Genomic DNA, 27,418 nt, shown 5'->3' on the forward strand with positions numbered 1-27,418 from the left:
CCTTTTGGACTAATAATGTGTATTCTGTGCCATTGTATGTTCAATGTATGTAATTTGCTTTTTGATTTTACAGGGGTTTACAGTTAGATTGCTTGAATCTCAGAAGAAATTTTGGACTTTAAAGTAGTGTTGAGACTGTGAAAGACTACTGGGGACTTTTGAAGATAGACTAAAAACATTTTGCCTGATCATATGTCCAGGAAACTATGGGGCCCAGGAAGTGGAATGTGGCGATTTGAATGATAATGGTCCTCATAGACTCATATTTGGATACTTGGTCTTCAGTTGATAGAACTCTTTGGGAAAGATTAGAAGGTAGGGCCTTGTTCCTGGGGGTGGGTTTTGAAGTTCCTCCTGTCATCCCCCTGTGAACTCTTGGCCTCCAGCTTGTGGTTGGAGATGTGTGTTCTCAGCTGCTGCTACAGCCCCCACTTGCTACCTTCGCAGGTCTTCAGTGTGGAAGACAAATTCTTGTTATGTAAAATTATTTTTAATTAAATTTAATCTATTATAAATAAGTATCATGCCACATCTTGGCCACAGGGAAGGTATAGAGTGTAAAACTAACAAGAGCTTGAGTTGAGGGTTGGGAGGATATTGGTCTGGTGAACAGGAGGGACTTTGGGTATCACTGGCTGTTGGATCACTGGAAGTTCATCATCATGGACTTCTGATAGCTCATGGTGTTCCAACGGCAGAAGCCACAAGTGTGTAAAAGATATATTTTCAGGGGCTGGAGAGATGGCTCAGCGGTTAAGAGCATTGCCTGCTTTTCCAAAGGTCGAGTTCAATTCCCAGCAACCACATGGTGGCTCACAACCATCTGTAATGAGATCTGGTGCCCTCTTCTGGCCTGCAGGCATACACACAGAAAGAATATTGTATACATAATAAATAAAAAAAGATATATTTTCAGCAACTAAGATTTGAGCACACATTTTTTTTGAGACAAGGACTCAAGCATATAGCCTAGGCTAACCTTAAACTTGCTATGTTCCTAGGCTCACTTTCCATTTGTGGTACACTTACCTCAGCTTCCCAAGTGCTCGGGTTATACTATTGGGTGTCTTCCTCAGTCTAACTAGCTGTTCTCAGACCCTGCCTCCTTTTCTACTCACCCACTGCTGTCCAAAGCTGTCTTCCAGGTCATTGACGTTTGCATCATCCCAGTACAAACGGATACCCAGCAGATCCCAAGGCTTAAACCCGTTCTCAGACAGGATCACAAAATAGGTGAAGAATCCAGCCAGAGCCTGTATCATCCCTGTGAGTGACAGCCATAGGGGAAGAGAGAGTCCTGTTCAGAGAATGCCCCAAAGACATATCAGAAGCGGCGAGCTGGTCCTTGCTACTAGCTGGGTTAGTGATGAAGGTTCTTGCCATCAGTGATCTGAGCTGGCCATCTCTGAGAGACTTGGTTCCGAACCCTGACATTTGTTTCTAAACTCCAAGCCAGCAGAGCAGAGCCACCTTAAGCCCCCTCTGACACCAAACATGGAGCTCTAGGATTTAGAGTTTGCCCTGCTGGGTTTCAGTCTTGTTTTGGTCCAGCTAAGATCATCTTTGACGCACATATAGTTTTCACTGTGTGTATGGTTAGGGGAGGGGATATTCATGGTGCTGACAGAGGTCAGAAGAGGGCTTCAGATCCCCTAGAGCTGGAGTTACAGGTAATGGGAGCTGCGAATCAAACTTGGGTTCACAGCAAGACAGGATGTGCTCTTGACCACTGCACCATCTCTCCAGCCCTTGAATCAAATAATTTTAAAACTAAAAAGGACTATGGTGGGCTGGAGAGATGGCTCAGAGGTTAAGAGAACTGACTGCTGTTCTGGAGGTCCCGAGTTCAATTCCCAGCAACCACATGATAGCTCACACCCATCTATAATGAGATCTGGTGCCCAGAACACTATATACATAATAAATAAATTTAAAAAAAGAATTATGATATCAATTCGTCCTTTCTCTCTATTGAGTGCTGGCTTGAGCATCAGCAATTGCTATGAGAGTAACATTTGCCTGCTAGTTACAGAGCTTTGCACACAGGTTCTTGTGGACATAGCTCCTTCCGGTTCTGAACTGTTGTCCTAAGTAGGAAAATCAAAGCACGTGACTCAATTGTCTTCTGGGCCCTAGAGGCAAGCAAGCAGTGACTCAGGTTTCCAGCGGGTCTGACTCCTATGCCACTGCTGTTCAGACACATTTCCTTCCCCGAATGGTTTCTTCTGTCTCGAATCTCTTCCCTATCCATCCCTACCTTACTCTCTGAAATACTCCATCACACTGAGCTGGTAAAGGACAGAGACTTTATATGGTTCTTACATGTTTTTCAAGGTTGGTCCCAGTGTTAATAGCTACAGCCTTATTTTCCATTACTTCCTGATCAAGACTAAACAACACTAAAAGAATTTGCCCATCACTAACCACACCTTGTGAACTTCCCTCCTCTGCTGGCTCAGCATACTTGCCTACCTACGTAACTAGTCCAAACCTTATCTTCCGTCTTAAGTTGTCTCCTCTCTAAAACCTCTGTCACTTCAAAACTAATGAGCTAGCATGCTGTGTGTTTCTGTAGCACACTACGGCTTTACTTCTTGCTTAGCATGTGAAAAGGCGTAACACTATCATTTTATGTCGGTTTTCTTTATCAGTGGTCTTTATGGACAGATCAGAGACCAACAGTTTTTTTGTGGTTCCAGGGCTAAGCAGTTGGTTGTTGAGAAACTATCTTCCTGACTTCTAAACAGAGGTATCTAAATGGCCAGTCAAGGCAACCCTCTCCTCCCCTCCACCCCTCACTTCTCTGGGCTCACCGATCTGCCCATAGGCCATGCCAATGAGCCGGTGGTTCACAAGATTGTCAGTTTTGGGGTTCCGTGGAAGCCTCTTCATGATGTCACTTTCAGGTGTCTCATAAGCCAAGGAGATTGCAGGGACCTGGAGGGTGCAGGGTGGGAATGACAGGTACAGGTACACAGAGACAGTCTAGCTTCGTCCCCTCTTGTGACCAATTTTTCCCTATTTTGACCTATCTTAGGAGTTCCCAGAGTGAGAGCGGGTGCCCACCATGTCAGTGCCCAGGTCGATGAAGAGAATGGTAATGGTACCCAAAGGCAAGGGTATACTTAAGATGATGAACAGCAGGAAGGGGGTGATCTCAGGAATGTTGCTGGTCAGGGTGTATGCGATGGATTTCTTCAGGTTATCAAAGATGAGGCGACCTGGGGAAGATGGCCAAACTTCTGTGAGAAGCAACCAAAGGACATACCTCCGATAAGGCAGCTCCTGGCCAGCAAGACTACTAGGAAGGAGTGGTCCAAGTCCAAGACCTTGTGGGCGGGCCCATGTTTTGTCTGTAAATTGTGTGACACCATCAAGCAAAGCAATGATTTATTAGCCATGGCCTGACTTTGTACTCTTGGCCCTTGGATTCAACATGGCTAGTGTTACCTGATCTCTGAAAATTAGCAGGGTTGGGTAGAGTTAATCCTGGAGGTGTCTGAGAATGCCAGGATTAAAGACTTTGCAAGATTACGACTGAGTGGAAAGAACCTGAGCTTGGTATAGGCTTGGGTTTGAATCTGATTTTCTGCCTTACTTGTGACCTTGCTCTCCCCTTACATCTCTCAGTGCAATTTCTCCTGCTTTGCAAGGACTGCTAAGTCCTTTCTTAGCTACCCTTCTAAAGGCTGTGACCCTTGCCTGAGTCCCATGCTTTATTTTTTCCCCATTGCTTTAACACACTATGGAATTTGCCTTGTTTGTTGTCTGTCTCTCCTTACTACAGAGTAAATTGTATGCGGGCAGGAATTTCTGTCTTTTGTCTCCTGTATCGGGATAGTATCTCGTAAATGGTGCTCAGAAAAAAAAATTATTGAATTAAATAGATTTAAAATACTGTCAGATTCACACTAGATTTCAGTAAAATAGATTAGCGTGTGTTAGTACGACAGCTTTAGACGGAAATAAGGGAGCCTGGCACAGAGCCTATGGGGTTCTTCTGTTTCAATGGGCATTCTCTTTAGAATTCTGTGGAGAGAGGGTAATTGGGTTCATGCTGTTAATTTGCAGATACTCTCCAATTGGTCTCAACATGTCCTTGTAATTCAGGCAACAAGTTCCTAGGGGTCCCTGCTGAAGACTGAAGCACCGAGTTTCCCAGGGTATAGCTACCTCTAAAAACTTGCAGTGGGTACACTTGACTTCCCGTGAGACCATAAAGAAAGAACGGTGCTATGCCAGAGTCTAGGTCTCCCTGGCAAATCTGGAAACCTTCCAACTTTGTCTTTAAGAAGAACACCCTTAAGGATTAGCTAAATCTTTTTTTTTTTTTAACATGGGTTCTTTCATGTCACGCAGGCAGGCCTCAGAATTGCTCTGTAGCCAAGGATAACCTTCAAGCCATGCTCCTCCTGCCTCCATCTTCAGAGGGCTGGGGTAACGGGCATTTGGTGGTGCTGGGACCTAAAGCCAGGGCTTTAAGCATGCAAGCTAAGCAGTCCACTAACAGAGCCATGTTTCTCCAGCTCAAGATAAACGGACTTTTCAAGATTTGTCATTTTTTTGCGGTCCATACAGGATTAGGAAGTTGGATGGTGACCAAAGGCAATGAAGGTAACGTGCACTAGGCCCCATTCCAAGGATCGAGTCCCACTGTGAGGTACCCTGCCTCCTCACCCTCCTCCACGCCTGTCACGATGGAGGCAAAGTTATCATCCAGAAGGATCATGTCAGCGGCCTGCTTAGAGACATCAGAGCCAGTGATGCCCATGGCAATGCCAATATCAGCCTTCTTCAGCGCTGGGGAGTCGTTCACCCCGTCACCAGTCACTGCCACAATGGATCCCTGGTGAAGTCAGACAAGAGTGAAAAGAATGTGTTAGACGCAGGCAGGACCAGTCCCAAATAGCAGCTCGAGCCCAGCATCTCATCTCTTAATACTTGTTTGATTTGTCTATGCTCAGACCTGTCTCTGCTCCCCTGGGCTATGGAAGCTTTCGGAAAGCTTCCGAACTAAAGGCCATCAGTGAGGCTCAGCATTCAATTCTCTCCAGGACCCTTCTACCCAGCCCACCTGTTCCCCGGCTGGGTTTGTGGCTGGACTCTGCCAGGCTCCCAGGGGTGCCTTGACTCCCTTACCACTCGCTGACATCCCTCTACGATGATGAGCTTCTGCTGAGGAGAGGTCCGAGCGAACACGATCTCCTTGTAGGACTTGAGGATTTGGTCCAGCTGGTCTGAGTTCATGTCCTTAAGTTCTGAGCCGTGCACTACAATGGCTTTAACAGACCTACGGGGAGGAGTTTCCAAAGGCTAGATCAGAGTGCTGGGGACTCACCTCAGGTTCCAGTGTTCTCTGCGGAACCCTTACGATCTGGTCTCCTTCCCACCCAGTCTTTTTGTTCTCAGTGTGTAGTGTCCTCAAAACGACTCATCCCATCCTTGTCCCTCCCGCCCCCACCTTGTCAACCACTCTTCCCTTTGGCTCCATTTCTTTTTCTGTCACCTCTGAAAATGCAGTGACTGAATCATCTAAGTCACTTCTCTGTTTTATATATATATATATCGCCGAGTGTATATATCACAATCCTACTTGCTGAAGGAGACTCCAGAACTTTAGGAAGTGGTTTTTGACGGGACAGGTTGAGGATAGGATAGAGGGGGACATGTCAACTCTGAGTTCTGTTGGGGTCTCACTTGGTATTGATTTGGCTGACAGGGACATTAAGTCGAGCAGCCATGTCCTCTGCTGTCTCGTTGGCTTCTGAAATGATGCCCACACTTTTGGCAATAGCTTTGGCAGTGATGGGATGATCCCCTGTTACCATGATTACCTGGGTGGGGAGGAGGAAGGAAAAGGAGAACGTTTTAGACAAGACCTGGATCCATTGTCCCCTAAGTAATAGCCCATTCAGTAGCTGAGTTCCAAGCACAACTCCTACAGGCCAAGAGCTATGCTACTGCGCTATCAGTCCTTGGAGGGAGGCAGGGATGTCAGCTGTGTGACACAGATCCTTCAGGTTCTCTACTGCCCAGGAAGAAGTCAGTGACTTGGAAATACTGCAGAGTTCAGGATTCCATCCAATTGTTCCAGAAGCTGTTTGCAACTTTAAGCAACGATACAGAAGCTCATACCAAAGAAAAGGAATGTCTGGAATAATCTGTTGCCTAGCAAAACTTCACCAAGGCCCTGTGCACACAGACCCTCACTCTACCCGTTGCCTTGCCTGGTCCTACACTTTCTACTTGGAAGCCAGCCGTGTCCCATTCCTACCCAAAGATGATGTTCTTGTGTCCTACACTTTCATAGCATTCTGTTCCTCCTGTGTGCTACCGCTTGACACTTCTCTCTGTGTGCTGCTCTCTTTCCCACTGGCCTGAGAGCTTTGTGAGGGCCACATGGGCAGGCACTCTGTGCCTCTGCAATGGCCTGCACTCAACAAGCCATCAACACAGAAATTCCAGGATGAGAACTGAAGGGATGGGATGGCTGGTGGCTCCCCGGGAGCGCCTCCTCAAGGACCCCAGATGCCCTCTAGGCCTCCATATAATTTTCCAAGCTCTGATTGGGAGGGAGAAGCAAAACACTGACAAAGCAAAAACAAAGAAATCACTGCTCCCAGGAACAAAGGTCAGCATGCTTTCAAGGCATGGGAATATGCACAGCAGTGGTTTTCCTCGAAGAACCAACTACAGGGTTTCCCAAATTCCCATCATTCTGAAAGGCTAGCACCACCCCTGACTTGATGGAAGAAGACAGCAGAGCTAGCTAGGCTGTAATTACCAAGGACTTGGGGAGACCGCACTGAGCTGGTGTACCAAGCCCTGATGTTGATTGTTCAGCCTCGTTGTGCGACAGTGGATCATCAGGAGATTGGCCTGTGGGTTGCATGATGGCGAGGATCTAAGACGGACCTACAAAAGGACTGTCTACATGTGGCCGAGCCCTTCGCCATGTGATTCTGGGTTACACTGTAATGTAAGTCTTCCAGTGGTTCATTAATAGTGGCCTAGGACCTGCTTCCCAAGGCATGCTGTCCCCCTCAGACATTCCTAGTGTCTCACCATGTTGGACCATTCTATAGACTGTTATCTAGTGGCTTCAGCCATACTACCTCCCTGCCAAGTCAGAGAAATAAAAATACAATGCTCCTTCAAGAGTGAGTTGCTTGGACACAATTTTACTTAGCCCCCATATACTCATATATGAGATACACTCTTACAATTGGAGTGCAGTTCTTAAAAAAAAAAATAGCTCCCTTTGAAGAGAAGGGGATCCAACTGCTTTGGAACTCAGCAGGTTCCGGAAGAATTTAATTCCCAACATGTTGATGCTGCCTATACCTCTGATGTTTCCACACCATTGTGCCAGTTACTCTATGCTCCCTTCTACCATCTTCCCCCAGACTAGATCATCTGAAGCAAGCCTTCAAATTCTTTGGGCAGCTCTCAAAGCCCGAGTTTTTTGTAGAGGGAACCAGGGTTATAATGTGCCAAGTATCTCCATTCTACGGAAGTATTAATGATTAATATAATGGAATTATTTTTTAATTTTTTTAAATCACATTTATTTCAAAGTCATGGGCATACAGCTGCCTGCTTAGTCCTCCAATCATTTCCTTGTAAAAGGATTTAGGGGTCACGCACCAATTACATGGTTTCTTTTATTCAGTAGTGTGTGACAGTCATCAGCTCTGTGTCGCCACCACTTGGTGGGGGGATGGTGGCTCAGGAAGGGTTTGCTTCAGAACAAACTCCTACGTGTCTATTACATTTTGTACATTTTGAGAGATGTTGCCTCCTTCTGTCTTATACTTCCCTACCGGGAGAGGGAATGATTCACAACTCCTCACTGAGCCTGCTAACTTCCCATCGGGCTAGCGTGCAGACGGAGGCACACAACTGTAGCGAGACCTAGAAACAGGAGCTGTTCAGACAGCATTGAGCCTCCTAGCTCACGGTTAGCCCTACGAGTCCTCACAAACTATAATGAACTGGCTGTGCCATTATCAGAATGTGGTGACATCCTGATCTGCTGAGCATCCTGATGAGCATTACTTCTTTGCTCTCTATTTGGGCCTCCCTCACCTGTTGGCACACGCGTGGCTCTCTTCTTACCAAAGAGACCCACAAATCCCCAGGTGAGATAAATTGCTGGCTATAGTCATAATGTTATTCCTTATTCTAATAGTCTACCTGGAAGCTCAGAAAACTCAGATGAATGCCTTCTTCCACCATATGGGAGGGTATCTTACAGCACTTTGGGGAAACATCAACATTGGTTATTGTATGGAGGTGTTCTGTAATAATGCCATCTCCTCAAAGAATTTACTGCCTCAGCGGTTTTGTAAGGTGGTGATTAAAAAATTGATGCAACCTAATTTTCCCCATCGTTTCTTTAGTTCCACTGCAGGCAACCACTATTTAACTAAGCATTGCTCAGGACGACTCTTAGATAAACCGCCAACAGTCGCAGCTGAGAGACCTACTCCCCCAAGTGCCTCCAAGGCCTCTGCCTAGCCAGTTCTTCCCACATCTAGAGGATGCAGAATATAAGGTCTGAGCAGCGAGATGTGAGTCTCGGGCCAGTGCAATGACTTGGCGGATACAAACACTTGCTGTACGAGCCTGACAACCTGAAGTCAAATCCTGAAGCACCCAAGATGGAAAGAAAGAATTGACTTCTAAAGATTTTTCTCTGAACTACCCATGAGCATCATGACATGTGTGTTCCCTCACTTACCTATGCGTGCAAACACACACACACACACACACACACACACACACACACACACACAGTCATTCAGTCAACATTTTAAAGACAATGATATGAGCCTTTGACACCTAGAAACATGAATAGACAGAGTCTCAGAAATGGGGAAATTCCATTGCTGCCTCCTATGACAGCCAAGATCCACCTCATCAGAGACTTTCCACTTCTGGGTTTGCGATAGTGGGGTTCCACTTTCAGTTTCAGTTTTTTTTAAGGGTCAGGGGTTTGCAGCTGTTCACTGCACGCCAGGTCCCCAGCTCGCTCTATGGCTCATCCTCCCTATGGCCTGCTCCAGCCGCCAGGCACCTTACCCTCACAGTGTTACCGTTCATCCCAACACCAGCTCCCTAGCTCCTCTGTAGTGCAGCGGTAGGAGCTTGTTCAAAATGTGTAACCTCCAGGGGCTTAGATCAAGATAGGAGGAGATGAGGGTGGGGTGAGGACAGAGGGAGAGGGAGAGAGAAAGAGAAAGAGAGAGAATTCCCAAACTGGGCTAAGAAGCACTGCTTGACAGTGGTTTCATACTGTGTGCTCAATAGAATTTCCAGAAACTTTTAAGTACTGATGCCTGAGAGCCATCCTGGGGAGTTTGGGGTTCAGCTTAGAGTTTTCACGCTTCCTTGGTGATTCGAACTATCCGTGAGAGACAGGCTTCTGGGGGAAACATCCTATTAGGCATCTTCTAAGAGTAGATGCCATAGACTCAAGGAGGCCGAAATCAGTCGAACCAAGGTTAGTTGGCACCTACTCTGGACCAAGCTTTCTACTACCTGCTCCAACTTGTGATGGCTGAGGGGCTCTTGGGGAGGGCAGGAATTTACCTTAATCCCTGCGCTTCGACACTTGCCCACAGCGTCAGGCACAGCAGTTCGAGGCGGGTCAATCATGGATATGAGGCCCGTGAAACACAGATTTTCCATGGGAAAATTTATTTCATCTGTATTGAACTGGAATCCCTTAGAGAAGTTGCTAGGCAAGTTCAAGAAGCAGAACCCTGGAGAGAGAGAAGGGCCCAGCAGTCATTCCCACGCTGTCTCCTGCCACACACCCACAAACGGTTACTTTGATGGTTTTGTTTTTCAAAGCCAACCCCCCAGCTCCTCACCCAGCACGCGCTCTCCCAGACCTCCCAGTTCTAAATAGGCATTTTGGAAGTCTGTCTTCATTTCCTCGTCCATGGGGTACTCCTGCCCATTCAGCATGAAACTGGTGCAAAAATCCAAGATCCTCTCGGGAGCACCCTTCATCAGCAGCACGTGGGCTTGGGAGTCATCTTCCAGCAGGTGGATGGACATCTAGGGAGCGGGGGATGTAGTGAAAGAACCAGGCGGGGCGGGGGGGGGGGGAGATAGAAGGGGAGGAGGAGCATGGGGCAAAAATCCAGAGGGAAGTTTTTTAAGATTAAGTAAGACTCTGACAGCCTGTTTCATATCCACCTCCCACCCTCAATCAGGCCAAATCAGACACAAGTAGAGCCCAGTCCCATCGACTGCACTGGAACCTAGTATCTGCTCAGGAATTCTCTGAAGGCACAGCAGGTACTCTCCTTTCTCCCTGATCCCTTGCTGACTGGAGGGCTCAAGTGAGTTCGAAGACCAGCGTGTTCTCAAGCCAGAATCATGTCTTATCTACCTTATGAGCTCAGCTAAGTTCAGTCAAGCCTGAGAAACCTTAGTTCCTTTCATAGATAGTGAAAGCAACTTGCCTACTTTATTGGGTTTCTTCTTTTAAATGACATTTTTATTTTATGTGCATTGGTGTTTTGCCTGCGTGCGTGTGTAGGAGAGAGAGAGGGTGTAAAATCACTTGGAGCTGGATTACAGACAGTTGTGAGCTGTCATGTGGGTGTTGGGAATTGAACCTGGGTTCTCTGGAAGAGCAGTCAATGTTCTTAACCACTGAGCCATCTCTCCAGTCCCCTTTATTGTTTGTCTGTCTGTTTTTAAGGAGAGATAGTTGTAAAACAAAAGCAAGCAAGCAAGCAAGCAAACAAACAACCCAAAACTTTGAGACTGAAACACAAACAAAATAAATTATCTATGGCCATTCTTCTATAGGCTGGAGATGCCCCCAAGGAAGACTGCCTACTGGCTGGATGCCTGATGGTGGAGGGGAAGGTATACATTCATGACACAAATCTGCAGAGACCACACACCAGAGGGAGCAGTCAGGTGGCTTGTGTTTAGCGGTTCCCTCCAGGCACCCCCGTAGAGTTCCTCTTTTAACTTATAGGAACTGCCTGCTATGGCCCCTGTTGGAGACTGAATCAGCAAATTGAGAGAACTGTGGGAACACCGAGGAGGCCAGACAGCACTTCCCAGATGTCCAGTGGGGTGAGCTACTGGTGCATAAAATGCAACTTCGATTGATTGGTTAGATAATGATTAGTGTGTTCAAGATATGCTTAAGTGGTTAAAAAGGGAAAATCTTGTTTAAAGGAGGAAGCTGTTAGATTGACAAAGCTCAATCATCTTGGTGCTCAATGAATCTTTGCTGAATGAATAAAAGGCTCAGGTGAGCACAATATCTTCTGACCCACTAACCTGGTCACGGGGAATAAAACTGGATAGAAGATTATAGATAGGGGCTTACAAGATGGCTCCACAAATAAAGATGCTTGCGGTCAAACCTGAAGACCTGAATTTGATTCCTGGACTGACAGTGGAAGGGATGGACCAGTTCCCACAGATTGTCTTCTGGCCACACAGAATCCATTGCACACACACACACATACACACATACACACCCCAAAAGGAAATAAGTGTTTTTGGCTGGATGTGGTGGCATATACTTTAATCCCAGCACTCGGGAGGCAGAGATAGGTGGATCTCTGGGAGTTCAAGGCCAGCTTGGTCTACATGAGTGTCACACTATGTAGAGAAACATAGCCTCAAAAAGAAAAAGAAAAAGAAAAAAGCAACAAAAAAGAAGTGTGTTGTTTGTTTGTTGTTTGTTTGTCAGGATCTCACTATGTAGCCCCGGCTGGCATGGAATTTATGTAGTCCAGGCTGGAATTTACAGAGATCCTCATGCTCCTGCCTCTTGAGTGCTGGGATTAAAGGCATATGCCATCGTATCTGACCAAAAATATATTATGTTTCGTAAGATTACAGATAAAGAAGATGGAGAGAGAAATCAGAAATGCTCAGACTAGAATCTGTTTGATTTCCATTTCAGAGATGGTAGGAGACCACGCTCTGCAGACGACAGACAGGCTAAGGAAGACACATGCCTTTCAAACCTGGAGTCTTTGCCCTTGGAGCAAGCTAATTATAGCAGTTCACTAAGTCTGCCAGAGCTAGTGTCTGCTGGAGCTGAGTCCAGCGGATTGGCCTGTCACACACGTGTACCACAGAGACCAGTTCTGCCACTTGAATGCTAGTCAGTAGCTCAGAAACACTCATACAGTAATTTTGGGGAACATGGTTGCTTGTTGGACATCCCAACAATGTCATGAATATGTCCGACTTTTATTTTTAACCACATAGAGGGAGAGGTACCCAATTCATCCAAAGGCTTTACTCGCACTCTGCCAAGCCACAAAATTCCTGTCTGGCTAGCAAGGCTAGCAAGTGTCAGGAAAAAAAAAAAGTGGGACTAAGGTTTGTAGTTTATTTGCAGATCTGGGAGATCTGTTTTATTAAAGCGACTGAGACAAGTTTAGACAGAAGGTACGGATCTACTTATCTCTTGGGGTTCCATCAGAAATTCATAGTAATTGAGTATTAAGAAATCTATATAGACTGTGATTATGTTGTTATGTCTGAAGACATAAAAGCAAAACTGACTTAAGAGTCTTATTTCATACACTCAAATGTCTGGTCTTCATGGAAATACAAGGAATTGAAATGCTTGAATGAACTGGCCTGGTCTGCCTCCAGCCATGGAGAGGCTGCTCACTGTCCCTTACTTTCTACTGAAATCCTGTCTTCAGATTAGGCTCGCATTCTTGTTACCACCATGGGTTATTTTGACTTTTCTTCTTCCTTCTTCTCCTCCTCCTCCTTTCTTCTTCTTTTTTAGACAGCTTCCCTTGCACTCAGGGTAACACTCTTGCCTCAGCCCCCTCCTCCACGCTGAGCGTATAGGCATGAACCACCATGCATAGCCTCTCGGGATTTCATTGTGTGTGCCACTGGCCATTACTCAGCCTTTCCCTTTCCTACCTGTTTCCTCCCTGGATATAAATCAATGCCTTTAGAAAATAAAAAATATGACACATTGTACTAGTGACCCCTGACTGCCTCACTGATGGCCGCACCAGAACTTTATGGAGGGAAAAGGGCTATTTGATGGCTAAGGAAACAGAATGGCTTGTAGAAAGACTTTTGTCTACATAGCAGACACTGGTATAGGCTAATAGTTGTTTGTGGCTCCCACCAGCCAACCTTGACTGCTTCCGTCTCAGCAAACTTGGAACTTGCTCTGTAAGCTGACCTCGAACTCACAGCGATTCCTCCTGAGTGCTGGAATTAAAGGCGTGCGCCACGGCCTGGCCTTAGTGAGCTTTTTAAGACATGCTTTTGTTGCGGGTGGCAGGGGTGAAAATTCCGCTAGAAACGATTCCTTTATCACCTAGTTCTCCTCTCTTCACTGCCACTTTCCTGGAGGTGAGCGTTCCTCCTAGTTGGCCTGCTGGTTCTCCAGAGCTATTGCCCTGCTCAGAAGTACAGCCGGAAGCCAAGGCATAGCTTCCCTACTGCGAGTCCATTCTGTCCCCCAACACCTCGCCCGCCATTCTCCTACCTTTCTGGGTTCTGTACCTGGTACTTGTTGGTAGAATTAAAGGGGATCTCTGCCACCTTGGGGTTTTTCTGTCTCATTTCATTCACAGGGCTGTAGGACTGTTCAATGAATTTGAGGAGCGCTGACTCAGAAGCATCCCCTGTTGTTAACCGCTGCAAGGAAGGATTTGGATGAGCCCCAGGGGTACACCACCTGGGCATAGGATTTGCCTGTGGTCTCAAGGAGAGGCACGGAATGGGGAGGAAAGGGGGTGTAGAAAATCACCGAGGGCGGGCAGAGAAGCAGACTTTTTGGTAAGAGGGGCAGAAATATACTTGTCACCGAGGTACCCTCTTTTCATTTGATACCTTAGCTATGGGAACAGATTCCTGATGAGGCCTAAAGTCAGCCCGGTTACAGAGGCCAGCAATTCGAGCCAGGTGAAACCAGGTGTCCGAGGACTTGGGAAATGTTTTCGCTAGGTAGGAAGGAAGTGTTAACAAACAGAATTTAATACAAGGGATTAATTGCACTTGAGGGGAGAGGTAGGGGATTAGGAGGTTCAAGGTCATCTCCGGCTACTTATTGAGTTGAAGGCTCAACAAACGCGGAAACTCAAGGCTATTCCTATTCTCTTTAACAACCAAGTACCACCTCCTCCCATCACCAGATTCCAGCTGTCTCCTGTGTGCCATTCTCCTAAGGATCCCAGCCCCAATCCTCCTTCTCTGGGCTACCCGGGCTGCCAGTCACCGGTAGTTTGTTCTTCACTGGTGTCGGCCTCATACACAGTCTTATCAAACCACAGGTGGGCCACGGTCATGCGGTTCTGGGTGAGGGTGCCCGTCTTGTCTGAGCAGATGGTGGAAGTGGAGCCCAGCGTCTCCACCGCCTCCAGGTTCTTCACCAGACAGTTCTTCCGGGCCATGCGCTTGGCGGTCAGGGTCAGGCACACCTAAAGTCACCAAAAGAGGCAAGAATGGATGGCGGGGGGGGGGGGGGGAGGGACGGGACTATTCACGTCATTTTGCTTTGGGAATTCGGCCGTTTTTTTTATTTCTCTTTTATCCTTGCCCAGTCTTTAGAAACCCCACCTGTGATCATCATAAACAACACTGAGGGAGCGATTTCGATGTGTACTTTCTGGCAAGAGTTTCAGGGCCTTCCTTCACCAGCATGGCTGTCACAGAGCACAAAGCCCTTCCCCAGAAGGCGTTTAGACCTCTATCTAGTATCCTCTTCTCCATCCTGGGCTGCTTCCTCTCTCTCTCAGATCCAGTCTCTCCAAGGACCACACAGAGAGGTGATGCTTTATTATGGCATACAGTGCTGTGTATGGACCTGGGCATGTTGCCAGTAGTTCCAGAAAAGTTTGGCAGGAGGGAAAGATGACATTGGGAAGCAATGTCACAGCACTGAAAAGTCCTTGTGAAATCACTTAAATCAGAAAGTGTCTGTTAATCTTAAATCGAATGCAAGGTTCTTTTAAAAACTAGCAAATTATTGTGTTGTGGATGTGTAAGTATAGAATTCCAATTATGGAATTGCAATCAATCACTAGTCCCAATGTTTTACTCACCCTAAATGTTATTCTTATTTCTACTTTAAGAAGAATATTGAGAAGCTAGAGCATACCCCAAACAAGCTGTTAGTATGACAGAGAGCTAATACCTTCTCACAGGAAGAATGGTTAAGGAAAAGATTACCTAGAGAATCTGAGGGGACATGATGACTACATCCAAGGGGGTGGGGACTGGAACGTAGGAGACGGAGAATCAACTTATTTTGGTTGGGAAAACCAGGATGAAATAAGGAATCATATCCCTGCTCAACACAGTGAAATTTAACCAAGTGATCCAAGAGCAAACTAGGCAGAGACAAAGAGGAGCTATGTGCTCCATTCCCAGAGAAAACCGCACAATTACCCTCCACGGATCTTTATAGAGGACATTCGGTATTGCCTCAAAGGTTCACTTTAAATGGCCTTGAAATCCTTTCCACTAGGAGTCTGTAATTTCAAATTAATCTTTCTCTAAAAGCCTTGAATATTTTTCAAGTATTGAATACTCGAGGCCCAGAGATCTGAAGTGGTTTGGCCGAGTTTAACAGCTCGAGAACAGAATGCACTTTTTCTCTCTTGCGCCTGGCTTCCTCTTTCACTGAGCAGAAAGAGGTGTGGGTAGAGGAAGTCAGTGTAATGTTGGGAGCTAACTGCCCACACTTAAGATGTTCAACAACAGCCAAATCCATACGAGTGATTCCATTCCCCTGGGGCTACTTCTCTGCCCAGAGGCCACCCTTCCCCCACCTTGTTGACTCACAGTGACAGTAGCCAGCAGCCCTTCGGGCACATTGGCCACAATGATGCCAATCAAGAAGATGACAGCATCCAGCCAGCCGTAGCCCAAGATAAGCGAGAGTGAAAAAAACGTGATGCCAAGGAAGACAGCGACAGCTGTGATCAGATGGATGAAGTGTTCGATTTCAGCAGCAATGGGGGTCTGGCCTATCGCCAAGCCAGATGTCAGAGAAGCAATTCGGCCCATGACTGTGGAGTCTCCTGTAGCGATCACAATACCCCGGGCTGTTCCTGTGGATGAAGGGAAAAGCTGTGATACCATACCGTGGGAAACTTACGAAATGCCTGCATTGGTATCTTCTCCCAGTTATTGACATAGAACTTCTAAAATCCTTAGATTGGAAGGCTAGGAGAATCTTTTGTTATCATAATTGGTCCCTAACACTTCATAGTTTCTGGAGTGATAGAAATTATCTGGTATAGAGCTTCTAAATGCCATAGAGTTCCCTTGGTGGTAAGAGAAACTTGTGTTTTAATGAGGCAACTCTTGGTGGGTTCTTGGCTAGTCACAGGAAGAGGGAGTTGCCTGGGAGTCAACTATGTAGTTCATGGTGGGCTTTCAGCTCTACAGTTCAACTTCTGAGAAGAGTGAGGCTAAAGGTTGAGTTGATTACCAATGGCAAATGTTAGAACCAGTCATGTCTATATAATAAAACACCCATTAAAAAGCCAAGACAACTGGGTTTGAAGAGCTTCCAGACTGGCAACACATGGAGGTGTCTGGAGGATGGCATCTTCAGAGAGGACCCAAAAGTGCCACCCAGAGAACATACAGAAGCCCACATACCATTCCCTACACATGAATCCCTTCTAGGTGTTCACTTGCATCCTATCAAATGTAAGAGATGGGAAATGTAGGCCGAGTGCTTCCCTGAGGTCTGTGAGCCTCAAGGAAGAAGTCATGGGAATCCCAGTGCATAGTCAATCTGTCAGAAGTATGGATGACAACCTATTACTTTGGATTAGAGTCTGAAGCAAGAAGAGTCCCATGGGATCGAGCCCTCATCTGATGCTATTTTGAGGCAGTTACTGTCAAAATTGGACTGAGTTTTGGGGAACTGATAGGGAATCCCTCCAGTAGGACACAGGATTCTATGCAGACAGAAGTAGCAAGGGGGGAAGCCAAGGCCCGCTAAGCATCCTGCAGGGCACAGTTCAGCCCCCCTCTCCACTCACAGCAAAAAGCTCTCTAGTCTTCAGTATTGGTAGTTGAGAAACTCTGCCTGACGAGCCCCCTCCCTGCTTTTCTGGCTAGAGCTAGTCTGACCTCTGCTGGGTAGCACAGGCCATCACAGCTGTGCCCTGGACTTTTCCAGGGCCCTTTCTCCCCCCACCCCCAAACTCTGCTCTCTACCTAGAAGGGCAACTTGGACCTCATGGTTGACTTTACCCACGCGTGGTACAGGACATTCACCTACAAGCTTGAAACAAGGTTATTTAAAACCACCCTTCCTGCTTTGCCACAGTGCCTGTAATTCCCACCACTCAAGTCATAGAATTATTAAGAAAAGAAACTCATAGAAAAAGGCAGAAAGGTCAATTTCGTAAACAACTATCTCTTTTTCCCGAGACAAAGGACTATGTTCTAGGAAACTCAGGCTTCCTTACGGGAGGATACACATCCCCGATGATGTAGGTTATACCTGGAAATCAAGCATTTGAAAGGCTGGGGTAGAGGATTGCCCAGAGTTCAAGGCCAGTGTGGGCTACAAGGTGAGACTTTGTCTAAGGAAGCAAGAGGAGGAGGAAGGGAAAGGAGAAGAGAAGGAAGAGGAAGAAGGAGGAAGAATAGGAGGAAGAAGACAGGAGGAAACAAAGTACCTAAAAGTTGTGCAATTAAATGTAATTAATTGAGTATATAATATAATTAATGTCCAAAAGAGTCCAGAACAAGGTTGGCTATGTGGTAGGCTAGGCTTCCAACTTTGTTCTCACCTTCAGTTGACTAAACGATTTCCTGAAGGACCAATATAAAATGATACGTGTGGCTCAGTAGGAGCAGCTCCCTCATCCACAGGGGCAGGGAGCAGCTTGGGGTCTCCAGTTCTAGAACCACCTTCAGAAACAATCCAGGAGCAAGGGGCCAGAGAGATGGCTCAGTGCTGAAGAGGATTTCCTGCTCTTGCAGAGAACCTGGCCTTGGTGCCTAGACCTATATGATGGCTCACAGCAATCTATATATAACTGCAGTTCAAGGGGATCACTTTCTCTGACCTCCTTGGGCTCCTGAATACACTGGGACATGTATATAAAATTTCTCTCTCTCTCTCTCTCTCTCTCTTTCTCTCTGGATATATATCTATGGATATATATCTCTATCTGTCATCTATCTATCTATCTATCTATCTATCTATCTATCTATCTAGAGTCCAGGGGAAGAGTTCTCAGATGGGCCAGGCCAGTATTATGAGGAAAAGAGATTCTGTAAAGGGTCACAGTATAAAGCACCCCATAGACAATCTTTGAACTGGTTGACAGAAGTGTTCTGAACCTTTATGAAAATACTAAAATGACTGAAAGATACCAAAAGGATTTCATATTGTTGATAGGGTAGGTGTGGGTGGCTATGGTGTCATCTTAATCTATTTTGTAGGATGATTTAGCTTGAAAAGATGAAATATAATAAATGGTCTCTATGTGTCTAGAGACAGAGTAGGTTAGCATCCAACTAGAACACGACCAACAAGGACAGGTATCCTGTATCCTAGGCCAGTCTCTTCCCTCATATGCCTTCCATATGTCATCAGAGAAAGAGCGCAGGCTCCCTATACACTTGGGAACACAGAGAGGCATTTGTGCTGCTGCCCGTCAAGGTCAAACAATGACAGCTGGAGACAAGGCTAGAGTGGTATTTACACAACTAATTTGTAAATTAGTCTAGGGCAAAGGTTAAAGGGGGGGGAGCTAGTCTAAGGAAAATTACTGAGCAAGTTGCACAAAAATTCCTTAGTTTGGCTGATATGGGCGTGCACACTTCTTTTAACTTCAGCATTCAGGAGGCTGAGGCAGGTGGATCTCTGTGAGTTCAAGGCCAATCTGGTCTACAGAGCAAGTTCCAGGATAGTCAGGCATTATGAAGCCTGAAATGTTTCAAAAAACAAAATTTCTTAGCTTAATCTAGCTAGTTCCACCCTGTTGGCTACATTTTGGGTTCTTTTTGTCTATGAAATAAACTCCCTTTTACCCAGATAGACCCTTGTTTCTCGACCAGAATGTTCTCACCCACTCTTCCCTAACTATCAGTGGCATATGCTTAGTGAGTGAAAAAAACCTACTTCAGAAACATAAATCTCAGAAAATTTCCCTCCTAAAATGGAGCAGCAGAAATCCAGTAATTTTAGAGAAATCTTGTTAATTTACATTTTTTTTAATTTATTTATTTATTATGTATACAACTTTCTGCCTCCATGTATACCCACACGCCAGAGGAGGGCGCCAGATCTCATTACAGATGGTTTGGAGCCACCATGTGGTTGCTGGGAATTGAACTCAGGACCTCTGGAAGAGCAGATGGTGCTCTTAACCACTGAGCCATCTCTCCAGCCCTTAATTTACATTTTTTGTTCATTCACCTAATTATATATTTTATATATTGTGTACAAATCATGTGATACTATTTTTTCTGGTTGGATTCTTCCTTAATGTCCATTGAGCACTAGAGTTACTAGTAAGGTATTTCCAAGTGAAACGGTTTGATGAGGAGAGGTTATTAGCAATCTCAGTGCTGAGTGGAGTGGAGCAGGAAAGGAAAGAACTTGGCCTTTGGGAGACAGACTTGCATTCGAATTGGCTAATCTTCCTCTTTTCTGCTGAGTCATACTCTTAAGTATGGTGCGCATGTAATTTCTTTAAACTTTAGACTTTGTGTGTGATACTGTGAGAATCAAGAAAAAAATGTTATAGTAGTTGACACTAACTACATGCGTTTATGCATTCAGCAAAAAGCAATTATCTCTAGACAACAAAGCATTTATTCTTAAGCACTAGTAATGGCTTGCAAGTGGATTCCAGGGTCTATTTAGGTTTCTTTAAGGACAAGGGAGAGAGGGACATAATGATGCCAAGCCTTTTGTCACCACTTTGGTCAGAACCAACTTCTGGATCAGGGTTGCCTTACTTCCATTCAAGTGACAAAGCCAACTTTTGAATGGTAAGGTTTGAGGGACACCCCTGGTAACTCAAACTTGCAGGGTTGCTATTTTCCTTTGCAAGGTAAAATGAAGTTGAGAGTATGACCCAGCAGGGATGGATAACTTTCCTCCATTCTGTGCCATTTTCAACACAAAAATCAGTCTCTCCACCAGCTAAAACAATTGTCCACAGCTATAGGGCACCTACAGTGTATTAGACCTGGTGCTAAGCATTTTATATTTATGTCACTTAGTCCATAAATAATCTATGGGCAGCAATATTTAGTACGCAAATTTTGAAATGATGGTGTTGACCTTTTACCAAAGGTCATCAAGCTTCAGCGTGATGGAGAAACCAAGTTGGTAAGGGTCTTCCTACTCCAAAATCTTTAGAAACAGAAGGTTGAAAAGTCTTGTGTTTCCACCTCTACTTTTGAGTCTGTGCTGCGTATGGTGCACTATTCACCTTCTACACAGTTGGTGGAGAAGAAGATGATGTTCCGAGTCTCCAAAGGGTTCTCATGGGTGCATTCAGGGCAGCGAGACTGGGGTTCAGACTCCCCAGTCAGGCAGGAGTTGTCTACCTGGGGTGGCAAGGAGGATCGGTTAAAAGGCAAGCATAGGAGAGATTCATTTATGAAGACAACATCACCTTACCTGTCCTAACCATCATGACATTAACATACAGAGATAAGCAAATGTCCTTCCAGCTCCTTATTGTCTCACTTGTTTTGTTTGTTTGTTTGTTTTTGTTTTTTCGAGACAGGGTTTCTCTGAAGCTTTGGAGCCTGTCCTGGACCTAGCTCTTGTAGACCAGGATGGCCTCGAACTCACAGAGATCCACCTGCCTCTGCCTCCCGAGGGCTGGGATTAAAAGTGTGCACCACCACCACCCGGCTTTGTCTTACTTCTAAACCATCCTCATCACAAGGTTCTGAATAGTAGGATCATATTTTCTGAACCTAAGCCCAGGTCCTTATCATACCTTTGAACCATACATTGTCTTAGACTCCCTCCTCTAGCTTTCCAGACCTCCTCACCTTACATCCTTGTGCAGCGATAACCCTGATATCAGCGGGGATTTGGTCTCCACCCTTCACTTCTACTAGGTCTCCCAGAACCACATCTTTTACATTGATTTGCATCCTCTCTCCACCTCGAATTACCAGAGCTTGCTGGAGGAAGATAACGTAGGATTGTTATGCAGCTTCCTTCCTTGCCCATCCTGCTCCAACCCTAGAAGTTTCCATCTCTAACTCCTTTCTCCTGTGCTTTGCACCATAATAGTCTTGAAAGAGTTTCGGCAGATTGTGTACTTCTGCCATCACTGTCTGCAGAGTCTTTGCTATGTGACTTTGGTGGCCTTGCCATTAAGAGGTGGGATCTATCTCTTAGCTCCTAAACGGAGACTTGGCCATGTAATCGCTCCCCTGACCCCGTGAGATATTAGCAAGTGTGGTACAAACAAAGGCTTAGAAATTCTTTTATGCTAAGGTTTTCCCTGATATTCCCAGGAACTCCTCTGCTCCCATGAACAAGACAGAGCCCCAACCAACCCAGTTATTTCAACTGAGGCTCCAGAGGAGTCAATAAAGTTATTTTGTATTTCTACCTAGCACAAGCTAAAGTCACAGACCACAGCAGCAGCCCAGACACAGGGACAAAGCCCTGTTTGGGGCAGTGTATTAGGTCAACAGTGCTAGCTGATAAACTCCAAGTTCCTAGTCAAAACTCTTACTGGAGGGAAAGCTTAAATTATGACAGAGAAGAAACCCTTAAACAACAAGGCTAGAACATGATAATACTGTTGCATGATTCCGGAGACTTTCTAAGCGTCTAGACCTGTATTTAGGAACTCCAATCTGCTGTCATACTATTTCTAGATACCTTACAAAAATTTAACTTCAAAATAATTTTTAAATTTCAGAAAAGTTTCCGTAATGAAAATAGTGACAAACACACCTGTAAAACTTTTATCATCATCTCCTACTAACTTTTAATCTCATTTGCTTTGTCCTTTTCTGTCTCTAAGTTACATGCATCATGACAATTTATGCCAAACACTTCTGTGTTTATTTTACAAGAATTATGTTATCTTCTCTCTTTAAAAAAAGATTTTTTCAAAAATGCACTTGTATGTATATGTACCATGTTCATGCCTGGTGTCTGTGAGGCCAGAAGAGAAGGAAGGGGAAAGTCCTATGGAACTGGAGTTACAGGTGTTGTAAGCCTCCTTTAGGGTATGGGAATGGAACCCAGGTCCTCTGCAAGAGCAGGGTCTTAGGGTTCTATTGTTGTGATCAGCACCCTATCAAAAGCAACGGTGGGAGGAAAGGATGGATGCCACTTACACTGTCCACAGCACAGCCCATTTGTCCAGGGAACTCAGTAACTCAAGGCAAGAACCTGGAGGCAGGAACTGATGCAGAGGCCACGGAGGGGTGCTGCTTATACCTTGCTCCCCATGGCTTGCTTAGCCTGCTTTCTTATAACACTCAAGACAGTCAGCCCAGGGGTGGCACTGTCCAGAGCGAGCTGGGGCCTCCCACATCAGTCAAGGAAATGTACCACAAGCTTGCCCACAATCTGGTGGGGACATTTCCTCAACCGAGTTCCCTCTTCCCAAATGACTCTAGTTTGTGTATCAGGTTGACATAAAATTAGCTAGTGCAAGCAATTTGAACAAAGACGGACAAGTGCTCTGGGCTGCTGAGCCATCTCTTGGCCCTGTAGTGCCCTCTTCTACAACAGGGCAGTGGTAGCTTCTGCAGGTTCCGTTCTGATGCCGTGCTCACATCTACTCTACATTCCAGCTTTTGCCACTTGACCCTAAATTCCTTTTCAGGCCTTGCCTCCCGGGCACAGCATCTATAGGCCCAGGCCCAAGACCTTTATCTTTACCAGGATGTTCACACTCCCATATCTTTTCAGCTTCCTTTAAACTGGAATGTTTCCCCAGGTTCATTGACTTTAATGTCAGCCTAGCCACTGGCCTCTATCTTTTGTTTTTAGAAGAATGTTCTTGTTTGTTTGTTTGTTTCTCGAGACAGGGTTTCTCTGTAGCTTTGGAACCTGTCCTGGAACTCACTCTGTAGACCAGGCTGGCCTCGAACACACAGAGATCAGCCTGCCTCTGTCTCCCTAGTGCTGGGATTAAAGGTGTGTGCCTCCACCACCCGGCTGGTAGAATGTTCTTGTTTGAGTTGGGGAGGGTCTTTTTTCATTGGATTATCACTTTAGACTAGACAATTCTTTGGTGGTATCACCTGAGTTTCACATTGTTTTCCTGGTAGTTTCTAGGCCCGTTCATTACCAACCTCACTCAGCGCACCCACAGTGGGTTACAGACTCCAGGGGACTGAGTGATTATACAGTTGGTCACAATCTGCACTTCCTCCCACTAGGTCCTCCCACACAAGTCCTACCTACCTGAGGCACCATGTTCTTAAAAGATTCCATGATCTTGGAGCTCTTGGCCTCCTGATAATATGAGAAGCAGCCAGTGATGAGGACCACAACAGCGAGTACGATACCCAAGTACAGCTGAAGACAAGGGAAGAAAGTGTGATTAGCACATCCTTTCCTCCCTCTTCATCCTCAGGGACTGCCGAGGCAACAACTTCCTCTGGATGGAGGAAATCAGAGGGGCTGAAAAGAATCAGGGATGGTGCTGGCACACTAGGCTTCTTAGTAATAGAAACCTGAGCCATTGCGGTGAGTGGTCAGAAAAATGGCAGAGAAATGTGTGGCTTCCTCCCCCATAAAGATGGGAGGTGGATAATGAGCCAAGGAAGGTGAGAGATGGCGAGGCAGACGTTCTGAGAGTAAGAGAAAAGGGTTGCAGACGCTGTGACTCTGGCTGGCTGGGATGATGCTTCTCAGGGAGCTGAACCAGACGCTTCCTAGATAAGAGATTGCTGAGGACCAAGATGGATCAAGAACTTCTCTAGAAAGTTCTGAACTATTGGAGATTTGGACTAGAAGACTTGGGGAGTTCCAGGCTGTTGAACATGAGAGTTTCAGGGACTTAGCCACAGACTAGACTAGATGGTAGATTAGCAAACTCACATTATCTTTGTTGGTTTTTTCACTGAAATGAACGTTTATGCCATAGGCCAGGAAGCAGAGAAAGGCACCAGTCCACAGCAGGAGAGAAAAGCCACCAAACATTTGTTTACAGAATTTGACCCACTCTGGTGTGGTCGGGGGAGGGGTTAGTGCATTCGGTCCATTTGCAGACAGAATCTCCTGGGCGTCTTTGAGGCTATGGCCCTGGGTGGAGAAGAAATAGGGTTCGGAGAGAAAGCAAAGTTACAATCAAGGATAGGCGTACCCCCCAAATCAGGCCTCTGAATGCCCTTCTAGGTTCTTCCTTGATAAGGGAGGATTTTAGACTTCGTGTTGTATAAGGGGTGTCATTTAGCATGCTTACATAGAGCTTTTTTGATTTGTTCATTTGTTTATGAATTGGCTTACAAACATTTAAACTCGAATGCTTTACCTTGGGGCTTGGTAGTATGAGAGACGCTGAGAATACCATCTTGAGTAGGAACGGTCTCCACTCCAAGGGTCTGGTGAGATGGCTTAATGGGTACGGGTGAATGCAGCAAGGCCTGACAACCTAATCCAGCACTTGGACTCCCAGGGCGGAGAGAACTGAATCCCACAACGTTGTCCCACTTCAGTGTGCACGCTGTGGTGGCTTTACACCCACACGCATAAACATAGGCACAATCAATCAACGAAACTAAAGATTACCCCTAGGGAGCTCAAGTCAAAAACAAACATATAAAAATGATTATGGTGTCCTAGCCCCCTGGGGCTATGATCCACAATGCTGGTTACTAGCATTTACACTTTGGCCTTCTAGTTTGGAAATAAGAGAAAATCAAACTAAAGACACAAATGCATAGATTTTTTTTTCTTTTTTCTTTTTGTTTTTTTTTTGGGGGGACAGAGTTTCTCTGAGTAGCTTTTGGGTCTGTCCTAGAACTGGCTTTGCAGATCAGGCTGGCCTTGAACTCACAGAGATCCGCTTGCCTCTGCCTTCTGATTGCTGGGATTAAAGGCATGCACCACCACTAGGATAGATTTTTTTTTATTATAGTCTTATGCACACACCTCTGTGCTTTTTCCTTTATATTATGTGAAAATAGAATCTAAACCCTATCATCCATTCCCTTAACCTCTTCTCAAAAAGACCCAAGGGGACTCCAATACTTTCTAGGGATCCATAAGGTCTAAAGCTTCTATTTTATTTTATTTTGTTTTTTCGATACAGGGCTTCTCTGTAGTTATTGGTGCCTGTCCTGGAAGATCTAAAGCTTTTAATAATACGTTGTCCTTTTTACTCATTCTTGAGAATGGATGGTTAGCCAGCAAGTTCCAGGACAGCCTGATCTAAACAGTGAAACCTTGTCTCACAAAACAAAACAAAAAACAAAACAAAACAAAACAAAAAAACCCAAACAAATGTGTATAATAGATGTTAAGGATTGACTCTTAGGTGTTCCCCAAGCAACCTGGTTCCCAGCTTATGGCAGGAATATTAGGAGACAATTTAGGTGGAGGAAATTGGTCACAGGAAGTAGGCCATGGGAAGTAGATCACGGGAAGGCATCCTTGAAAGGATTCTTTCTCCACCTTCCTGTCTGCCCTGAGGTAAGCAGCTTTGCTCATTCATGCGTTTCCTTCTTCCCCTCAGAAATAGTGGCTCCACTGGGTAGTAATAGAAAATGCCTTAAATCCCAGCACTTGAGAGGCAGAGGCAGGTGAATCTCTACGAGTTCAAGGTCAGCCTGGTCTACAAAACAAGTTCCAGGAAAGTTAGGGCTACACGGAGAAACTCTATCTCGAAAAACGAAACAAAACTAAACTAAAAATAATGAAATAGTGGCACCAAGAGACCACGACCTGAGCCCACAGAGCTGTGAGGCAGAATGACTCTCTACATTGTTTGTCTCCGTCTTACGTTATTTTTCTACTGCTGTGAGGAGACACCATTACCAATGCAGCTTATACAAGAAAGAGTTTGCTGGGGCTCACAGTTCCAGAGGGTTAGAGTCATGACCATCATGGCGGGGAGCACGGCAGCTGGCAGGCAGTAGCTGAGAGCTCGCATCCTGATCCACAGGCAGTAGGCAGAGAGAGAGAGACAGCTGGGAGTGCCTGGACATTTGAAACTTCAAAGCCTTGGTGACACACCTCCTCCAATGAGGCCACACCTCCTAGTCCTTCCCAAGTGTTCCACCAACTGGAGACAAACGTCTGAAATATATGAGCCTATGGGGCCCTTCTCATCCAACCCACTACAGATTCAGGAATTCTGTCCCCTAATAGAAAGATGACACTTCAAGATTTCCAGTCTTCATGACATGTTCCAGTAGATTTAATACCAAAGGAGGAGGATTCAGATTTTTCTATTAGAAAACTAGGCATTAAAGAAGTTTGGAGCCTGGAGAGATGGTTCAATGGTTAAGAGCACTGGCTGCTCTTCCAGAGGACCTGGGTTCAATTCCAGTCCCTACATGGCAGCTCACAACTGTCTGTAACTCGAGTTCTAGGGGGATCTGACACCTTCACACCAATGTACATAAAATAAAGTTGTAATAAATTACAAAAAAAATTATGTAAAATATAGGTGGGCAGGGTAGAAGTGCACATCTTTAATTCCAGCACTTGGGAGGCAGAGACGGGTGGATCTCTGTGAGTTCCAGGCCCACCTGGTCTACAAGAGAGAGCTCTAGGCCAGCCAAGGTTGTACAAGGCTGCTGTCTTGAAAACAAACAAAAAAGAAGTTTGTAAAATATAATATTTTTAAAAATGTAGTTGTTTGGTTAAAATATTATTGCTACTAGTTTATAATAAACCTTTCCTTTTTCCCTCCTCTTTCATTCGAAATTCTGGGGGTTGAACTCAGGGTCCCACTCAGGGGTGTACCACTGAGCTACATTCCTGGCTGCTACTCTATTTGTAAAGGAACTGGAAAATACATTTAAAATTTACCAGCTTTAATTTTACTGTGGCAAATACTGATTATGTTATTTCTACCTAAGCCAAAGCTCTGTGGAGTCCTTGATAACTCCTAAGAAACTGAGCAGATCCCGAGGATAAACAAAGGCAGGCCTCTCCGATCTACCCGTAGCCTCTCTCTGGGGTAGTTACTGGGGTCATCTTTTCCAACTAGAATTTCATGGAACTCTGCAGGGCTTGAGGGTAAGAGATACAAAGTTGGGTTTGAAGATGAGGGGAGGGGGTGTCTCTGCACTGTCCTTGTAGCCCCAAGTCCATGAGAACCTCTGCCTCTCTTGGGCAGTTCACACTCACCTTGGTCAAGTCCACAGAGTACTTGGCGCTCAACTCATCCAAGGTTAGCTTGTGGTCATCCTAAGGGGACAGAAGAGTCATCACGGTGAGATGGTGACCTCAAGG

The 27,418-nt window shown here is 45.6% G+C and overlaps 1 protein-coding gene across 1 annotated transcript in view; it reads right to left on the bottom strand.

The window, feature by feature from the left end:
• Positions 1-27,418, bottom strand: part of Atp1a4 (ATPase Na+/K+ transporting subunit alpha 4) — a 35,661-nt gene that overhangs the window by 8,031 nt on the left and 212 nt on the right. The window contains exons 2-18 of the mRNA XM_075989159.1: positions 27,314-27,373; positions 24,056-24,259; positions 23,417-23,530; positions 21,028-21,162; positions 20,454-20,571; positions 15,820-16,088; positions 14,252-14,453; positions 13,867-13,976; positions 13,537-13,671; positions 9,879-10,068; positions 9,595-9,767; positions 5,698-5,834; positions 5,140-5,290; positions 4,678-4,846; positions 3,067-3,221; positions 2,814-2,937; positions 1,119-1,264 (exon numbers count right to left, since the gene is read on the bottom strand). Coding sequence (XP_075845274.1) covers positions 1,119-1,264; positions 2,814-2,937; positions 3,067-3,221; positions 4,678-4,846; positions 5,140-5,290; positions 5,698-5,834; positions 9,595-9,767; positions 9,879-10,068; positions 13,537-13,671; positions 13,867-13,976; positions 14,252-14,453; positions 15,820-16,088; positions 20,454-20,571; positions 21,028-21,162; positions 23,417-23,530; positions 24,056-24,259; positions 27,314-27,373 — 2,592 coding nt within the window. The remainder of the gene's footprint in view (positions 1-1,118; positions 1,265-2,813; positions 2,938-3,066; positions 3,222-4,677; positions 4,847-5,139; positions 5,291-5,697; positions 5,835-9,594; positions 9,768-9,878; positions 10,069-13,536; positions 13,672-13,866; positions 13,977-14,251; positions 14,454-15,819; positions 16,089-20,453; positions 20,572-21,027; positions 21,163-23,416; positions 23,531-24,055; positions 24,260-27,313; positions 27,374-27,418) is intronic.

Source organism: Microtus pennsylvanicus, chromosome 10, assembly GCF_037038515.1.
Source record: "Microtus pennsylvanicus isolate mMicPen1 chromosome 10, mMicPen1.hap1, whole genome shotgun sequence".
Classification (NCBI taxonomy): domain Eukaryota; kingdom Metazoa; phylum Chordata; class Mammalia; order Rodentia; family Cricetidae; genus Microtus; species Microtus pennsylvanicus.